The sequence below is a fragment of the Blennius ocellaris genome, assembly GCF_963422515.1.
Source record: "Blennius ocellaris genome assembly, chromosome: 12".
NCBI lineage: Eukaryota > Metazoa > Chordata > Actinopteri > Blenniiformes > Blenniidae > Blennius > Blennius ocellaris.
Genome location: NC_137661.1, coordinates 29316427 through 29336927, shown reverse-complemented (window position 1 = coordinate 29336927; position 20501 = coordinate 29316427). Strand labels below are relative to the sequence as shown.

Below are 20501 nucleotides of genomic sequence, written 5' to 3'. Positions count from 1 at the left end.
TCAGCTTACTGGTGTAACACAAACAGGAATGATATACAGAACATATTGTCTCCAGAGAAGGATATATCAAGCATTTCAATTTTTGTTTCATGAAATCAATCAGGCCTGAAATAGCAAACACAGGACAAGCTGCTCAAATGAGTGTGTCCAAAGCTGCAGCCTTGAGATTCCAGAATGCATCTGAAATTATTGGGATATTTTCACCTCGACTGCTGACATCAGCATACCCATCCTATAACTTGACTTATTAAAGCCCTCATCACATTAAAATAATGTTCTGTCTGAAGAGGGATGAGAATGGGTCTAACATCAAGACCTTAAGAGAATCCGTGTTGGTTGTCCCTCGCAGTTCAAAGTGCATATCACTGTATTCATATGGGACAAAGCAGCAGCAGCTGTCTCTGTTTGTGCCATGGAAAAAAATGTGTGTATTGTAATGAAGCATTAATCTGCATTTGCATATCCTCGCAGGGCAAATATGTCCTTTTTGAGTCTCTCAGTCGTGAGCCTGATGGAGCTGGTATATTTATCTTCACACCACTTTCATCACTGGGAGGCTTTTTAAAGCACAGGTGGCGGTCGCTTTCATCCCTTTGTGCTGCAGCAGGGGAGGACGAGCTCATGAATATTAAACAGGCAGATGAAGAGTCCTTGTCCTGTGAGGTCTTTTAGAAAGCTATTAACAGGGCAGCAACCTTCAGGCAGAGAATGAGCTGTGCTTTACCTCCTCTACAACCACAGGTGACATTTTGCTAAACGTGAACGGGGTGGATCTGACGGGTGTGACCCGGGGCGAGGCCGTGGCCAACCTGAAGAACACGTCCTCTCCCGTCGTGCTCAAGGTCCTGGAGATGCGTCCTCCTGAGGAAAGTGTCCCAGAATGTACGCTGCCGCCCTGTCTCGTGCCCTCGCCCACCGACAGCACCAAGAGCCCGCTGCCCACTGACGACTACTCCCCACTGTGGGTGTCGTGGCTGCAGCTTCCCAGGTCAGCACTTGTTAAAAGCTCTCGCTGTCCACTCTACGTACACTTTTCTACTTTCCTGAATCTGGTATCATGCACACCCTCCTGACCTCTCCCAGCTGGTGCAAACTGAAATCTTGACAGAGCCAGCTGGGAGAAGAACGCTCATTATACTTTTAAAACTAACTTTTCATCTGGAAAATGCTCTGCTATCACAGGAGAGTAACGTCTCATCTCCGACTGGGACATTTACATGCATTTTCAGGAAAAAGTGTTTTGACAAGTGGTGCATTGACAGCAATAAATAACCCCTACTTTTATCAAATTTGATTAAATAAAATTATTTTTCAAACATTGAATTGATTCAATCAGCTACTGAGTCTCTGAAATTGTAGCGTGACGGACGGATGGATATAGAAGTCCAACCAATCCTCCTGCTTTACATTTCAAGAGGAAAGAAAACAACCCATGCTTTCATTGAAGGAGCTGCCAAATCTTTAGATTGCAGCCATCTTCACCCTTCCAGCTGCTTCCAGTATGGATGCGTCGTACATGTGATTTAAAGATAGCGTTGAGAGATTAGTGTGTTTAATCTCCCTCTTGGTTCCATTCAGGCATCTCTATTGCTGCAAAGACATCGTTCTGCGGCGGAGTACTTCAGGCAGCCTGGGTTTCAGTATTGTGGGAGGTCAGGAAGAGGTCAACTGCAATCAGTCTTTTTTTATCCGGTCCATCGTGGAGGGAACGCCAGCCTACAACGATGGCAGGATAAGGTATCCAATTAATGTATATCACTCATTACAAACCTGACCATGAACGGTGTAGACCAGCAAAATGCATTATGCATAAATAGTATTTATTTTAACTGTTTTATTTATGTAATGCTTTATGTAAATAGAATCTCTGACACAGTATTTATTAACTCGATTGAATATGCCAAAAAAAGCTTAAAGTAATTCTTGTCAGTAAATCTGACACAATAAGGTAACTCTACTGTATTTCATGTACAATTGTGATTTACCTTAAATACAGTAAAGAACAGTGAAATAGTAAAACCAGGCCTTCAGTTATCAACATGATCGGATAGGTTTGAGAATAGGTGCATATAGTTCAAATGGAGGAAAGTGTCTTAATAGCATGCGTCTCAGTCAGGTCAACTTTGAGCAATTATGTTCTGGTTATGTGTAGTAGTACTTTACCACTAGTAGTACTTTACCACTAGTAGTACTTTACCACTAGTAGTACTTTACCACTAGTAGTACTTTACCACTAGTAGTACTTTACCAATGCACTTTTACCCAAGGAATTCCAAGAACCAGTAAATCATGAGAAACCTGGAGTGGCCATGTTAAGAAAAATCAAAGTGTTTTATTTTTCATAAAACTGTAAAGTTTATTTAGCTCCTTGGTGAAGTGTTTTACCAGATCTTGTAAAACTGTAAGAAAAGAAAACCTTTGGAAATCCTGAGGTTTTCCAGTCTTGAGAACATTTTGTGAGATTTTACTATGTTTGATAAAATCTTCAATAAGATATTTTCAAACCCAATAATTCTTCTATTCCCTCTGAGGCTCTATTTCATTTGTGAAATACTAGAGTGACAATGGCACATTTATGAAAGGACGCTGTTTCAAAGAGCAACGTTTGATTGATGGGGAAATACACATTTGAGTGTGCATTTTGTGTCAACAGCATTGAATGTTCTTTGTGAAACATTTTCTAAGTTCATCTTTGGTTCTGTAGGTGTGGAGACATTCTGTTGGAGGTGAATGGGAAAAGTACCTGGGGGATGACCCACACAGCGTTGGTTCGCCTTCTGAAGGAGCTTCGTGGGAGAATCACACTGACCATCGTCTCCTGGCCGGGCAGCCTGCTGTAGCGCTGCTTCCCCCACTGACCGGGGGATGTGGAAGGCCGAGCATCAAGATGACATCACTACCTGTGTGTGCGCGGGAGGAGTTCACCACGCTGCTGTCACTCCTGCTGGACAAATGAGACTTTTCCAGCAGTTTGGAGCGGGACACACAACACTGGATTGTTCCTAGAGGTTCATCGCAGGAATGCAGATGTGGGCCTGAGACATTTCCAACTCGTTTGTTCAAGGACTCTTATGAACAGCGCCCAGTGAACGGATGGAGATACAACACGTTGCCAATTCCAGTAGTTAAATATTAGGACATGCGTTAAGTAGGACTCACATTTCTTTACTTTAAATGCTGGGTGTCTAAAAAAAGAACTGATCTGCACACTTGTAAAATGTTTCTTTTGTTTGTTTGTTGTACAGCCTTCAAATGTAGGCTTTATTCCGTTTGTACTGAAAGTGGTTGTCATCTTCATCTGTTTGACCTGACGACACGTTGCCAAGTAGTAGTCTGTGAGGTTTTTCTCTTTTTTCAGAAGCTTTGGCTAAATTATCACACCACTGGTAAGGACAATATATGAAAAAAATGGATAATTGTCTTCATAACATGTAAAAAATTCTTTAATTAGGTGACTATGTGGAGGCCTTACTAATTTTCTTACTTTAAAGAAAAAAGCTTACTTGGTTTCTGTGTATCAGTGGACTGAGGCTCATCGTCTGTCACATTTTGGCTTGTGTAGTATATCTGATGATACATTTGGTTAAATGATCAATAAAGTCATTTGAAAAACAGTGTTTGTCTGAGAAAATGATTAACAGAATCACAAAGACACGTGCATACTGCAGAGAACATAAACATCAAATCAAATTGTATTTTTTTTCCACATATGTGCATTTTCTGATGCAGTATTCTTGAAGATACAGGGAAGTTGTTTCGTTTAACGGACCTGGATTCTGAGAATCATATGACTTTACTTTCCTGTATTGGTCAGCAGAAAGCCTTTAATTACTTTCTTTGTCTTTCATTCTTGTTCTGGACTTTTTGTGTTTGTGTCTACTTTTTCTTGTCTCATCTTATTTTCCCCTGCAGCAGCTATTAGTGGTCACAGATGATGCAGTTACACAATATAATTGTAATGTTTTTTCTTTAGAAATATGTTCATATTTGTTCCTGCCAGACCTTTATGATGTTTTATGAATCCATCAATTTTGTCACGCTCTCGCCTTTGTCAACGAGTGTTTTCAAATCTGCAACAATCGTGTCCTCAGTTCTTATTGACGCTGCGTTCCATGTTCTTTTTCCCAACACAAAATACATACACAGAACACACATACAGTGCTTTTAATTTACACTAGTAATGACGGTACTAATCTATTCGTCACCTTCTGAGAAACAAAGGGCCGAACATGAGTCACATCATGACTTTCACATGGAAGCGACGCAGTAACGCACAGTATCCATGAGATATTATGAAGAACATATTTAGTTTTGTGAATTACAGAACTGACTTGTCACCTCACCACATTACCTCTGATACGTTCTACTTTTCATCCAATATATTTTCATTATTTTTTTTTTAATTATTTACTATATGATGAGAAACTGAAATCAAATGTCTTTGCGCCATCATGGCGGTTTTGTATTAGCCGTCTGGATTACTGCCTGTTCCCACACGGTTTACTGTAGTTATAATGATTTCTTGCTAATCTGTGCAAAACAAAAAAATGAAAAAAACAAGGTGGGAAATTTGAAAACTGTGATGTTGAGCAAGTGACAAAACTGACCGAACATAAAACAGGCTTTCTGCACAGAGGCATGGTTTGTGTTGAATCATTAAATTGTTGAGGAATCAGCATTGTACACTGCTCAGCACCGGTTTCTCACTGGATTATTCATTATGTAGTTGAAAAGTAATTTCTACAACTGGAGGCCGCACACAACTGCAGTTAATGAGCTCAAACCGGTTGGGCTTTCAGATGAGAAAGAGGATCGACTCCAGGTAAAGCAGCTCCACAGAGGGCCTTTGTCGGCCAGTAGCACCAGGGAAAAGAGGATCTTCTCTGCAAACAAGTTGCTGCAGAACATGAGGGACGACGTGGTTCAAACCATAGAACGTATTAATAAACTTTGAAAACAAACTAACCTGACTCAGGTCATAACATGGACTTTAGAACAGGAGTCATGGTAGTTCTTATAAAACAGGCACATGTTTATCTACCTAAATGAATGAAAGAAAAAGTATTCCTTACCACTGAGGGTGAGGCTCGAGACTCGATGGTACAAATGTTATTGTTTTTCCACCTTGGTGTAGCTCACCTTACCCCCCCGGCACAGTATTTGCTTTGTAGTTTCATAATCATCAACCTGACCTTCCAGAATCATTGCTTTTCTCACAGCCTCAGTAAAAGTGCCAACATGCTCACAGAAATCCAGCTGGAAATCGACAGACACTGCACTTCTAATGTAGTTACTCATGGCTGAAGTAATTATTACCATTCACTGACACAACACAGACAGAGGAAGCCTTGAGGGACACAGCTTTTGCAAGTACAAAGCTAAATATATTCAATATTTGGAGACAGCTCTTCTATTAGCAGCAGGGATTAGGACCCAAGGCCCACATTCGTTCTTGCTGAGAGCCATTAGTTTGAACACAGAAACAGCCATATAACACCAAGAACAGAAAAACTGCTCCCAGGGAGACAGTGGGACTTACAATCAATTAGACCATGGATGCCTTAGGATTTGCTTCATTTCATAATTTCAGCCATCAGCAGTGCAGATTGTCAGCGGGAGCAGTTTTCATAATTTCAGAACAGGCCTACAGTAGTGTACATTTATCAACACTGGGCCTACAGTAGTGTATATTTATCAACACTGGGCCTACAGTAGTGTATATTTATCAACACTGGGCCTACAGTAGTGTATATTTATCAACACTGGGCCTACAGTAGTGTACATGTATCAACACTAGGCCTACAGTAGTGTATATTTATCAACACTAGGCCTACAGTAGTGTATATTTATCAACACTGGGCCTACAGTAGTGTACATGTATCAACACTGGGCCTACAGTAGTGTACATGTATCAACACTAGGCCTACAGTAGTGTATATTTATCAACACTAGGCCTACAGTAGTGTATATTTATCAACACTGGGCCTACAGTAGTGTATATTTATCAACACTGGGCCTACAGTAGTGTACATGTATCAACACTGGGCCTACAGTAGTGTACATTTATCAACACGAGGCCTACAGTAGTGTACATGTATCAACACTGGGCCTACAGTAGTGTACATTTATCAACACTGGGCCTACAGTAGTGTACATGTATCAACACTAGGCCTACAGTAGTGTATATTTATCAACACTAGGCCTACAGTAGTGTATATTTATCAACACTGGGCCTACAGTAGTGTACATGTATCAACACTGGGCCTACAGTAGTGTACATTTATCAACACTGGGCCTACAGTAGTGTACATGTATCAACACTAGGCCTACAGTAGTGTATATTTATCAACACTAGGCCTACAGTAGTGTATATTTATCAACACTAGGCCTACAGTAGTGCATATTTATCAACACTGGTTTAATAATTTATAGTTTGAATGGTTTGATACTGACATTTCTCTTTTTATCTTTTGATCTGCATTCTTGCTCTCTCTCTCTCTCTCTATATATATATATATATATATATAAGTTTAATAAAGCAAAAAGAATTGTATGGGATGAAATCTGAAGTATTTTCTTTATTATTATTTGAAATGTGTGTATGACAAAATGAATGAAAAACTATTGTTCCAGAGGTTAGATTTACAAGTTGTTTCCCAACCATCTTATGTTCCGGTCACATTCGTTCATTTGATGTCTAATATCTAGCAGCCCTTCATTATTACTGTATTTCTGATCGTAGAGTGGAAATAATGGGAGCCTCTGTTATGATTAGCACATAGTTCAAAGCTCTAGTTTTCCAATTTCTAGTACTTTTTGAATTTGAAAATATAACAGTCATGCAGTTCTGGATATGAGAAGTACCAGCTGCCACATGACCTGTCAGCAGGAATAGGATAGGAATAGAAGGGGATAATAAACAACACCGTCAGTGTATGTTATGGACTCTTTTGAACGACTTTTGCAGTCGTCCTCAGAGCCTCATCTGGCTGTGACGATGTGGCAGGACCTTTCCTGTCTGCTGAAAGTGAAAAAACAAAAGATCTGAAAACTGTTGGCTAAGATAACCTCTATCCTGGAAAGACTGTGAACCTCTGAATACATTCACAACTACATTAAAATGCATATGTTGGATTTCTTATTTGCAACTAATATGTGGCTTTAAAAAAAACGGTTTAATTGTTATGATCTGTATGTAGCAGGGTTACACATGAAGCAGCCATGAGTACTGAGGCTAGTAATTAAACATTTCTCAGATTTCTTGTTGATCACATTTTAGCATTGTCATTTTTGAAATGTCATTTAGATTTCTGTGATGTTTATTCATGTTGAGTCTAAAAAAACAATGAGCTAATGCATTTACGAATAATTCATTGAATGAAAAACATGCAAATTGTTCTGCAAAATGATCAAAGCACATCTCCGAACACACAGCTGCGGTTTCCCAGTGTTTGAAGTGACTGGCTCTATATCAAGGCCCTGTGTGCATCAGCCAGCCCATGAGGAAGGGATGGAGGCCATGTTGCTGATACTATCTGGATCCTATGAACGTCCACGTGGCCACAGCACTCCCACTTCCAACTGAAAACTTCCGCGCGTGCTGAGGATCAACTGCATGTGTCTGAAGCTTGTCCAAACGGACCGGCTTTCAAACAGGTGCTAGTGCACACATACGTCCAGACAGAAAACAGTCCATCAATCTTGGCTTTTATTTTTGGCCAAACTGACACAGAGATGGAGAGAGAGCTTACTTGCCAATGGTGAAGAATGAATCTATGAATGGATTGATTGATGAGCACGCCGAGCGTACGAGCATGTGTCTGGTGGTAAAAGCACATGAGGAATCTCAGGGATACGTTTGGTGGTGCATTCAAATGCTTTGACTTCAAAAGGCAATTGCTTCCTCAGCGCCATAAATCCTGATGACTGTAACTTCATCCAATATGCTGCCCACTTCCTCTGATAGTCAAATATCTACAGAAAACTGAATAGAAACAGTCAATTCATTGTGTCATTTATGTAAACTCTGATAGCTATTACTGTATTATCTCATTATGTAACTCACAAGCCTTATGCATGCATCATGGAGCAACATAGTGACATCATGACAGTCACTGTAATCGAGTAAATATGTAGATATGAAACACGTAGAGAAAGATGATTCTGCATGCAAACATCAGCTGATTGTGGAACCAGTGATGGCTCTCAATGATTAATAATACAATCATACAATTCACCCTCCATCAAAAGGCAGATTAGTCAGAAATTAATACAGTTGTTATTCAAATACTAAATGTGTATTTGGGGAGCCTTATGGGCTCTTGACCCATCACACTGCATAGGAAGCCAGGGCCAACATGAGCCACAAATACCTGCTGTTGCTAATAACCTCAAGGGAAAGACCGAGTACCAGCAGTCAGGCAGTACATGCTGCACATGTGTGTGCTGAAAAAGAAAGAGAAGTTACAAAGGAAATGATTCATAAAGCATACAGAAAATGGCTGGCAGAGTTTGCAGGAACAGTAAGTCCTTGAAGGATGTGAGGATCTGGCACAGACTAAGATGAGAGAGGAAAACATCTTTTAAGACAAAGTAAAGAGTGAATTCAAGCTCACGTCCGACACAGTGAATAAGGAGAAAGGGACAGGGTGGAAAAAAATAGAAAAAGATGAAGGGGCAGGAAGCAAGAGAGACGTACAAATAAAGAGATGGTTTGAGAAAGGGTGGATGTGCACTAAAGGAAACAAACACACCAGCACCTAAGGCTGGAGTGGGGGTTCATGTGTGTCTATGCCAAAAAAGTAAAGCAACACAGGAGGAACATGGGGTTCCTCCTGTGTTTCTTTAGACATGTGGGAGTTTGGAGGCAGGTTGTAACACCGATGGGAGCAGCAGAAGGGGGATGATTGGATACTGATAGCAGGACAGTGGCGGCGCCGACAAGGCCACTGCCTGCAGCTCGACCTTATTTGGGCATTGAATCGGTAGCGAGATGAGACACAGTGGACTTGATAGCACAGATCAGGCCAGCAATGAAAAGCATTAAAGTCAGGAACCATAAATGAGTCCAATGAGCTGCATTCTCCTTCAGAAATCAGGAATTTGCACTTCTTTTAAAAATTCAGCACTAAGGCACCTTTTATTAATGATCTGGAGAGCAGCCTCTGACTAATGTGTTCCTCCTTCTCTCTTGCTTTTCACATTCTGCTGAGTTGGTTTTTACCTTTTCCTGCACCTGAGTCCAGCGTCCTGGAGTGGCGATCGGAGCGCAGTTTCCCCGACACAGATGCTTTCCCACCTACAGTTTGCCCTGGTCCTATGCAGAGGCAATTACTACCTGCCCTCTCATGTTCCCAATAAATAGATTAGCAGTTTAATGTACTCACCTGTTCAAAGTCACAGCAGAGGAAGGAGGAGGTCTGCTGTTGAAAGGTTCAGCTTCATGAAGGGAAAAAAATACTATCAAATCAGCTTCTTGACAGTTAGCGTCTTCATGTACTGATATCAGTTCATTAATTCCTCATGTAGTTGGAGAGTAGACAAAACAATTCATGCATCTTTCACTTCGTCAGTCGTCTGAGATGAAGATACATTAACGTCTTGCTGGAGTCAGACGAGCCAATTAGACTTGTGCCACTGCTTAGGTACTATACATAAAAATAGCAGAGACTATTAGAAAAGGCTCAGACAATATTAGTTTTGCATATTGAATGAGGTTCCTCAATATGCATTAAAATTAATGTAGACCTTCACCCATCAGAGTAGAAAGGGAGTTGTGATTATTTATAAGGTATACATTAAGACATATGGAAATAATGGACACAGCCTGTTCTGAGAATGAAGAACTAAAATAGTTATTAGATAGTTTGCAGTGGAACAAAATCCTAACAAATCATGATGCAAGTGGAAGTCTGCATGGACACACAATTTGCACAATTTGTCTTGCGGTGGCGACATCCTGCCATTCCCCTGCCGCCCATGAATAGAACAGCCATTACCTCAAAATCAATAGTGGCCACAGAGTTTTGATGTAATCAATCAAAGTAAAAAGGGGATATTGCTCTCAAGCTATGTTTCTGAGCAATACACTGCAAATCCATTGCCATCATCTCAATCTCATTGGTTATTCAACATGGTGCTTATAATATGAGAATACAATCATGCATTCAATGACATGTAACACAGAGGTCACTATTTCTCCCCTCGATGAGAAGTGTTGACGGTTCTGTGTGGTTAGAGCAGAGAATTCCACATCTCTTCAGTTCCAACGTCAGTCTAAATACACACACACACACACACACACACACACACACACACACACACACACACACACACACACACACACACACACACACACCAGCAGCGGGCAGCCTGACCTTGGCTGCTGCTGCATTGATAGATGCCACAAATATTACAATGTGGTGACACAGTTTCAAACAAAAATCTGGATCTAACAAACATACTTGACATCTAATGTGACCCGAAAAAAAAAAAAAAATTTAAAACATCCAATACATTGTCTCTGCCCCACAGCCCACAGCTGGTCTGTTCAGCACATTTCTCGTGGCACAAACTGCAGGCTCAGCACTTCTTTTTTTTACCAGGGCTATTTTTATCATGTTGCACATTTGCATCGCAAAGGAGGCAGGGCCTCTAACTTGAAGAAAGAGGTCCAGCCTAGATAAAAGCAATGCACATACACTTCAAAGCCAGTGTTGGCAGGATGTTTGATATTTTGGTTGTATTTGTTGACCTGGCACAGGTTTGCAGGGCGGCGTGGGGCTCACAGGACAGGAGGGAACAACAAGACCAAAGCTCAAACTTTTATTCTCAAGGCTTTGAAGATGAAGATTTGGCCTGTGATCAGCTGTGTGTCTTCACCAGGGAGCCTTCCTGGACGTCTATGAGATTCACTGCAAAGACCAAAAGGAAGTCCTAAGACTGACAGCTGATAGACTGGATGGAGCTACACACCTGGCTGCAGGAAGACACACTTCCATCCAAGTCCTGCAACCAAGCCAGCATTTCCTTCTGTCCTTCAACGCCACAGGATTTTTTTATTGTGACACGTGTTGCAGCTTCTCAGACACATGGCCAGATAGCCACTGGCCATTTGTCCGGCTGCATGATGTGACCCCAGAGGCTTCATCTACTCAATAATCTCAGGCTCAATCTAAATATTGTTCTCAAATGAAATAGCATCAGTTCCTAATCCATGTGATGCATGTGAATATATACTAAGTTCTTTAAAAACATGGGGTTAAAAAACAGAGTGAGGAAGACATGTGGAAAGCTGTGCCTTTGACCACAGTTCATGATTTGAGGAGTGTTTCCACCTCACCTCCTGGGGGTCTGAGCTCACTGAAGAAGAACCGAGGTCAACCAGAACATATTATCATCTCTGATGAAACAGAGATGGCAACTGCAGTTGTCGATGCACAATTCAAAAGACCATTTTAATGAGACAATGGGGAAGTATTTATGGACATTGCACGGGTGTATTACTGACACCATTGATGCACCAGTTCCAGAGAAGCATAAGCTAGCAAAACCACAGAAACACGTCTGCTCCCTAACCAAAGAGTGAGGATGTCCATGTCCCAAAGAGTAATGACTTACATGTTGGAGAGATACTTTCAAAAAGTGATTTGAAATTGAGCTGCATTTGATTAGCAGAGCCTCAGTCCTTTTTGTGGGACGTCTCAGTAACCCGCTGCAATAAAAGCACATTATTAATAGCCTCAGAGACTGTGTCCTTTCCCTGTCACACACACACACACACACACACACACACACACACACACACACACACACACACACACACACACACACACACACACACACACACACACACACACACACACACACACACACACACACACACACACACCTGAGTTGTTTCCTTCAACACACAGACGCCCTTTCTTTCTCCTGCTGTATTCAGTTTGTCCTTTAGTCACATGGAGCTCTTGACATTCTGTTGACCAGGCAATATAATAATTTCACAAAGTACCAAAATAAATTAGCCTTGTATATAGGCTTTATATGCTTGTCTTAATAAATGTGTATGGTAACTTATATAACATTTTCCACACAGGAAATAACTTCACTTCACCCCCCTGCAGGTCCATGAACGTATTAAACCTACTTATCTGGTTCATCTCGCCTTCTTCATGAAATATTCTTTTACGGTCCTAAACCCCCCCACTCACTCTCATGAAGCATGCAAACACACACACACACACACACACACAGGACACTAACCTCTTTCTGTCACTTGGAGTTGATGAATGCTGAGGTGAAAACAGAAAGAAGTGATCACAGAGGAGTGCATGCAGCTCCTTCAGGGCTCCTTTATTATTTCTCTAATAATTTAACCCCAGTTTAAGTTCAGAAATAATCAGGAGGTTGTTTTCTTTCCAATGGTATCCCAGTTTAGATAGGGATTGTATTTCAGATAAAGCCACAGTGCCAGATCACATTGAGATTCATCAACTGTACAACGTCAACTGTCTTGAGGAAGCCGTGGATTCTAACACAACAAGGCTGTATTAGACCTCAGTTGAAAAAAAATCTCCATTGTCAGTCCACATTGTGTCTGTTTTCCTTCAACAAACATTAGTATGTCTTTGGGGTTCCGTCTTTTCTTCTCTGATCCAGTCTTGTGTCCTAATGAGAGAGAAAGGGATGTTACCACACAACGACTCAGATACAGAAGCGACCCTGAAGCTGGCTGAGCCAACAGAAGAGGGGCAGGTCTTTCATTAAGGGACCAGTTTGGAGCGGTCTGGACCTTCAGGAGACATCAACCATTAGACTCAATGTCTTTGACTAATTGAATACTTCTTTGATAATCCATACAGGTATGACACGATGCACAAATATCATTTCATAGCTAGATGCGAAGTGAGAGCATTGAAATAAACAATTTGTGGTCATTGACCAGCGGAACTAAAAATAGGACGAGGGGAGAAATCACTTCCATTTTGTTCTGAAGCAAGAAATACAAAAGAAAGCAAATCTCAAAGGAGGGAGGCAAATTGTGTGGTTTGGGGTTTACAGAGGAGCACAGTTCATGTGTAAACAGCTTAGAATTTAAATAAACAAAACTGTACATTCATTATTTTTGTTATTTACCTCACAGCAGTGCTTAAAGTAGTTCAATAGAGAATGAAGTTAAATGTAACATCTCAGAAGGAAATGCAAAAACCTTAGAATAACATCTGATAATCTGAAAATTCATTATCCTTTGACAACATTTGACTTCTCTGTAGATGAACAGCAGCCTGTGTTCAGGTCAATACTGCAGCTCCTCTAAAACAACGCTAATGTGCTGAGTTCAACACAGAATCTCAGAAAACAGATGGCATCAGCAACACAATTGTGTCACACACAAACAGAAACAAGCAGCTGCAGATCTGGGCTCAGAGCTGGAGTGAGAGTTTAGGAAGGACTCCAGCAGACACTGAGGACAATGAGGCTGTGTGGAAGACGTGTTACTAACCTGCAGAGCAGATGGTGGCCTGAGGAGGAGCAAACAAGACAAGACCTCTCCTCTCTTATCCAGTCTGTTCCTTCGAGGGCCAAAACAATGAGCTTTCATTCTCTGCACACTGTTCAGCTCTACCTTCAGTTCCAATATATGAGCAGCGATTTAGACTGGGTTGTTTATAAAAGACTTGAATGAACCCCATCACAAATATCTTCTTGCCATAGAAGCATATTGCATTTCACTGACTTTATGAAGACATTCTGCTTCTGACAATATGCAATCCAGTTCTCTTCATCAAGACCAGAGTTCAAGTAGTTTTGAAGGTTGGCACCTATAGTTTAAAGACATTTTGTAACCCGACCAGATGGAAGTCAGACTGCAAGGAGGAGGACATTTGGGCTTCAAGATTCGTTTTTATTGTTCTCACATACTAAAATAAGTGCTGTTACATGTGAAGTGGGAATAGGCTTGAACAGTTTAGATAATCTAATGTGTGGTGACATTGAAGACGTTAATGTTGTCTGCTACTGCAGGTAGTCTCTGGTGGCCAGGGTTGCCAGATCTGACTGACAGTTTTCAGCTCCAAGTCAATCCTCTGGAGGAAATCTTGTTAAAAGCATTAAATGTCGACATGTTTAATAAAAAAGACATCAGCACCCACACAAGCAAAGAGAGCAACAGGCAGAATTTCCATACCCTGCTCTGCACATTCGTGAGGTGCATCTCTTTTCTTGGTTAAAAGCATGGAGAAATGACTGTTGCATTTGGTACTATATAAATATAGTTGAACTGAACATACAGGCTTTAATGCAAACACAAAGAATGCAGCACCACGTTTTCACATTTTATTTCCACAGCCAAGAAACTAGAAGTACCAAGATGTACTGTGAGACATCGAATCAATAATGACCATGCGTGTTATTTCTTTTTGTGAGCGCCATTGCTGGGACGCTGCTTGCTGCCTTGGAAACGAATCAAATGACGTCAGAGTCCTGCGACTCCCCACTGCCACGTCACCACTAAGAGACTCGTGTTTGTTTTCTTCCTGCTGCTGAGCTGACTTTCGGGTTCTGTTCTGATTCGGTCCTACTAAACACACTCTGGCCACCGGGGAAATGGCAGCGCCGGAGGATTTCCTGCGCTTCCCGCTGAAGACGTGGGAACGAGTGTTGTCGAAGGTGAACAAAGCGGTTGTCTTCATGGACGACCGGAGCGCCGAGGCGCTGCACTGGAGCGGAGGAGCCGCCGCGCTGCTGGAGGCTGGAGCCGGCAACGTGAAGCGGTTCTCCCGCCTGGAAGCCTGCAGTGTCAACGAGCCCAAAGCTGTGTTCGTGGTGAGCAGCTTGCTGAAGGGGAGGACGGTGGACATCATGAAGGACATCGTGGCTCTCAGCCACTTCCAGTACTGCGTCGTGTTCACCGCCGTGCCGCACTCCGTCCACCTGCTCGCCAACAACGTGGCGGCCGACCTGGAGGGGAGCCCGGTGTTCGAGCAGTTCGAGGAGAAGCTCTGCGAGTGGATGGGGAACATGAGCTACACGGCCGAGGTGTCCCACGTCCCCGCGCTGTTCGCCGCGGTGTCGCAGCAGCTCGTCGTCACGCCCGCCTTCGCTCACCTGTTCCCGCTGCTCGCGCCTGACCTGGAGGCCATCAACTCCAGACGGCCGGAGAAGAAGAGGTTTGGGAGTCTGGTGGACATAGACTTGCACGCTCTCCCTTCCGAACTGCAAATTGAAGTGAAGTCTTTGGTGTCTTCGTTGAATTCGATGTTTGAGGCCACAGGCACGAGGGAGGAGAGCTTTGCCGTGGGTCCCATGAGCCGCATCATCGCGGGGGAACTGGCCAACCACCCCCAAGCAAAGACCCGCAGGAAAACTGCCCCAAACAAAGCATCCATCATATTTCTGGACCGGACACTGGATCTCACAGGTGACATGTCCAATAGTCTTTGTGAGTGTTGATCCAGCAATATGCAGAGGCTTCATCACGTGACCAATGTGTCCCTGCTCAGGTTTTATTCCTCATCATCAGATTCCATCCTGCTGCAGTGTCCATGGACCCATGTTTGTTTGCAGTGTCCATGGACCCATGTTTGTTTGCAGTGTCCATGGACCCATGTTTGTTTGCAGTGTGGATGGACCCATGTTTGTTTGCAGTGTGGATGGACCCATGTTTGTTTGCAGTGTGGATGGACCCATGTTTGTTTGCAGTGTGGATGGACCCATGTTTGTTTGCAGTGTCCATGGACCCATGTTTGTTTGCAGTGTGGATGGACCCATGTTTGTTTGCAGTGTCCATGGACCCATGTTTGTTTGCAGTGTCCATGGACCCATGTTTGTTTGCAGTGTGGATGGACCCATGTTTGTTTGCAGTGTCCATGGACCCATGTTTGTTTGCAGTGTGGATGGACCCATGTTTGTTTGCAGTGTGGATGGACCCATGTTTGTTTGCAGTGTCCATGGACCCATGTTTGTTTGCAGTGTGGATGGACCCATGTTTGTTTGCAGTGTGGATGGACCCATGTTTGTTTGCAGTGTCCATGGACCCATGTTTGTTTGCAGTGTCCATGGACCCATGTTTGTTTGCAGTGTCCATGGACCCATGTTTGTTTGCAGTGTGGATGGACCCATGTTTGTTTGCAGTGTGGATGGACCCATGTTTGTTTGCAGTGTGGATGGACCCATGTTTGTTTGCAGTGTCCATGGACCCATGTTTGTTTGCAGTGTCCATGGACCCATGTTTGTTTGCAGTGTGGATGGACCCATGTTTGTTTGCAGTGTCCATGGACCCATGTTTGTTTGCAGTGTCCATGGACCCATGTTTGTTTGCAGTGTGGATGGACCCATGTTTGTTTGCAGTGTGGATGGACCCATGTTTGTTTGCAGTGTCCATGGACCCATGTTTGTTTGCAGTGTCCATGGACCCATGTTTGTTTGCAGTGTGGATGGACCCATGTTTGTTTGCAGTGTCCATGGACCCATGTTTGTTTGCAGTGTCCATGGACCCATGTTTGTTTGCAGTGTCCATGGACCCATGTTTGTTTGCAGTGTGGATGGACCCATGTTTGTTTGCAGTGTCCATGGACCCATGTTTGTTTGCAGTGTCCATGGACCCATGTTTGTTTGCAGTGTGGATGGACCCATGTTTGTTTGCAGTGTGGATGGACCCATGTTTGTTTGCAGTGTCCATGGACCCATGTTTGTTTGCAGTGTGGATGGACCCATGTTTGTTTGCAGTGTGGATGGACCCATGTTTGTTTGCAGTGTGGATGGACCCATGTTTGTTTGCAGTGTGGATGGACCCATGTTTGTTTGCAGTGTCCATGGACCCATGTTTGTTTGCAGTGTCCATGGACCCATGTTTGTTTGCAGTGTGGATGGACCCATGTTTGTTTGCAGTGTCCATGGACCCATGTTTGTTTGCAGTGTCCATGGACCCATGTTTGTTTGCAGTGTCCATGGACCCATGTTTGTTTGCAGTGTGGATGGACCCATGTTTGTTTGCAGTGTCCATGGACCCATGTTTGTTTGCAGTGTCCATGGACCCATGTTTGTTTGCAGTGTCCATGGACCCATGTTTGTTTGCAGTGTGGATGGACCCATGTTTGTTTGCAGTGTCCATGGACCCATGTTTGTTTGGCGCGATTCTTCGTGCTAATACAACACAAACGTTACATGGCATAGGAATGCATTTCTTGGTTTTTCAATGACAGGAGCTGTTGGACACCATGGAGACAACCTGGTGGAGAAGATTCTGACCATGCTCAGGCCTTTACCTGGTCACGTGACTGACGTGCAGGTGGACATGTTGGCGCTCACCAGCCTGAAGCAGACCAAGCACTCCCAGAACGCCGTGGCCCCTGGCTGTCTCTCACAGACCCAGTGAGTGCATTGCTTCTTTTTGTATTCACAGTTTATTACACCTATGCAAACCATCACAACCTGCAGTCTGTATGAAAAGTAGGAATTCATCTGATCAATTTTCCAACTGAAACAAAATTCTTGAAGATTTCTATGGTGCTTCTTTACCCTGATCTTTATCTATCATTTCACCCACCTGCACTATGAGACATTGGGTTGTGGTCAGCTGGTCACAGCTCTCATGAGGAGAGAGGCAGGTGTTCATATTCTCATGGGCACTGATGATTTCATCAGTGCATGACAGAGTTCAGATTAATCTGACTGTTTAATTACAATTAGATATCATCATTCTTTTTATCCATATTAATGGCATTTGAGTTTTTACGAGCACATACATTCAAGAAAGAACAAAAAACACCTGCACTTAATGTGTTTATTTAACAACTTTCTCAATTCGTGTTAAGAAAAAAATGATCTTTTTCAAAACAAACATTTATCCACATTATTGTTTTTCCTGTTACTCTTTTTCCAGCAGCTTCTAAGATGAACTAATTTGTTGACATGGTTTGTAGGAGAGCTGACCGCTTCATATTTATAATGTTGCTGCAACTGAGTCCGTCAGCAGAATCCCAGACTAACGTTTGCTTCACCTTAATGAGGTGTTATGAGCTGAAATGCTTCAGTGAGAAGAAAACTCCTTTCTGCAGAGTGTGCATGATACTTTATGTCAGTCTTGGGTTGTTTTGTACTTGCATTTCACGTCGAGAGGGCCGATGTATTGTTTAGTGTCTGCATGTCGAGCAGCCAGTTTACAGGAGTCACTGGCGGTTTGTGCGACGGTAGGCCGACTTGGACAAACTGTATATGAGGAGAGAGGCAGGGGGCGCTACACTGGTGGTGGCCGGTTTTTGCCACTGGTGGAGCCGTCCCATGGGTTTCCCTGCCCGGGCACCTGGCAGGTCCCCCGCGTATGCGGTGGGATTGGCTTGTCTGCCCGGTTGGGGGGGGATCTGTGGGGCGGCGCCCCCTGTGGTCGGAAGTTGTGCCGCCCCCAGTGTGGACGGCCCAAATATGTCCCTTTCCTCACCTTAGTCCTCAGTGTCCTGCCATGTCTCCATATCACTCGGCATGTCTTCACCTATGATGTGTGTCTGCATGTGTGCGTGTGTGTTCACCTGCTTTTTATTCATCTATTTTATCTTTGCACTGTTTTTAATTTTTGTGGAAGCACTTTGTGTTGCTTAATGTATAAAAAGTGCTATAGAAATAAAGATTATTATTATTATTATTATTATTATAGGGTAACAAATACTCAGTGTTTCGGGCTGTTGGGACCTGCGGGGTATGGATGATTTATCGAGCCAGTTTCAGATCTTTGCAGATAGAATTGTTTGGACTGGGGTTGTTGCAGTAGATCATGTGAGCAACAAAGGGCAGGCTGCACTCTCAGGGCAGCGATCCAGGTACCAGTGGTCTCCTAGATGAACACCTGTGTTTTTTCCACACTACATTGGTTCCTCAAACAAAACTGAGAAGCTTCTGGAAGAAGATGGAACGTTTCATATTGTGAACGAGATGCTTGGACAACAGGCTTTAGTGCTGCCAGATCCAAGCAATGAGTTGACTGAAGGAAACAAAAGCATTGAACATTTCAAAGGTTTGCTCTTGGTTCTGAAATCCCCACGGGGAACTCCTACTGTAAAATACCATTTGGATTATATTTCCTATTTTCCATATTAATGTTTCCAATTTGTCTGTGAAGATCATGTTATGTTGGTTTGTTCTCATCTGCTGTAAGAATTCAATAAGACACAAGAATAGGTTGATAGTATATGTTTGGGCTTGTGTAGGCTCTCTGCACTCATTCACTCATTCATTCATTCATTCGTTCATTCAACTTGTGTAGCACTATATTTAAACCAGTGTTTTTCTTTTATCAAATATAATTTTTGTTATATGGGTCCTTTTGGAAATCTTTTTTTTAAAGATTCTGACTCGTCATGAACAGATATTTGCTACCTGGTACAATATTCACAAGAATTGAAAACCTCCTTCCAGGTCAACAGATCTTCAGTCAGTTTTAGGAGGGTTCAGTAGTTATGTGGTCTGGATCTGTTCCTTTCAGGACCTCACATTGAGAGGTCGACGGTGTTGTAATGCCTCAGTTTATTCCTGTTGGAACTTCTCAAACATTTGCAGAATACTAAAACAGAAGAGAGGGAGGATCAAGATGCTCTGACCTTCTCTTCATCATAATGATAAAAACATTTAAATAACTTATTAGTAATCTACCAAGTGGAACGAAGTAATCTTCATAGTGGCCGATATACATTTTGAGTGTATTTTTGAAGTGGTGTGTTTCTCCAAGTTTTAATAATGAGGTGGACAAGATAAAACTACGACTACTTTACAATCCTGATATGAAAAATAAGCGATACAGCAGTTTGTATGGTGATGGAAAAAAGGGACATATTTCAGATGGTCATTGGTAAAAGTTTTGTGTTACATTGCAATGGTTCTTCCAGGAATTGTCAGTAAATATGACTGAACTTTCAGTGAAAGGCTTTATCTTGCAACCTTCAGATGACTGTTTCAGAGCTGAGTACAAGCTCCAGCAGGCGCTGATGCACCAGTAATGTTCAGAAAGTCGAGATGGCTCCACTTGCACTCAGTACGTGTCTGATCAAGGCAAACCAGATCAGCAGGAGTTTTATTGCTTTTGCTGGGTCTGAGCAGATGGTTCAGTTGTGCCTTATCACAGATTGAAGTGCTGCTGAGGCCGAGAGAAAGAAACCAGAGTTCCTCATTTAGTTAACTGCTTTCAAGTGCACAGCGCACAATCAACGTTCCATGGCAATCACCGCAATATGTTTCAGTTAAAGCTCAGCAAATGCTTGTTTTAAGATGTGTACTGTTCTTTTTTTTTTTTTTTCCCAGGTTTTAGGAAAGGTGCAAAAACAGTCAATTCGAGAAGGGATTGTTTTTCTTGTATGATTTGAACTGTGCGTAGCACTCGGCCCTGTTGCCACTGTGTGCTTTGATTGTCTTTACAATGTTTCCTCCTACTGGACGTTTATATGGTGTTTCCTTGACCGCAAAGGACTTTGCTGACTTTTGTTGCATAGACGAGCACAAACCTGCAGGTCTTA

General features: G+C 42.6%; 2 protein-coding genes across 2 annotated transcripts in view; both read left to right on the top strand.

Moving 5' to 3' along the window:
• The window catches only part of lnx1 (ligand of numb-protein X 1), a 37517-nt gene extending 33946 nt beyond the window's left edge, over positions 1–3571 (top strand). Inside the window, exons 9-11 of the mRNA XM_080506510.1 lie at positions 742–988; positions 1579–1737; positions 2705–3571. Coding sequence (XP_080362636.1) covers positions 742–988; positions 1579–1737; positions 2705–2840 — 542 coding nt within the window. The 3' untranslated portion in view covers positions 2841–3571. The remainder of the gene's footprint in view (positions 1–741; positions 989–1578; positions 1738–2704) is intronic.
• Positions 3572–14558: 10987 nt separating this feature from the next.
• scfd2 (sec1 family domain containing 2) overlaps positions 14559–20501 on the top strand; it is a 92110-nt gene continuing 86167 nt past the window's right edge. Inside the window, exons 1-2 of the mRNA XM_080505967.1 lie at positions 14559–15421; positions 17205–17373. Of these exons, the coding sequence (XP_080362093.1) occupies positions 14608–15421; positions 17205–17373 (983 nt within the window). The 5' untranslated portion in view covers positions 14559–14607. The remainder of the gene's footprint in view (positions 15422–17204; positions 17374–20501) is intronic.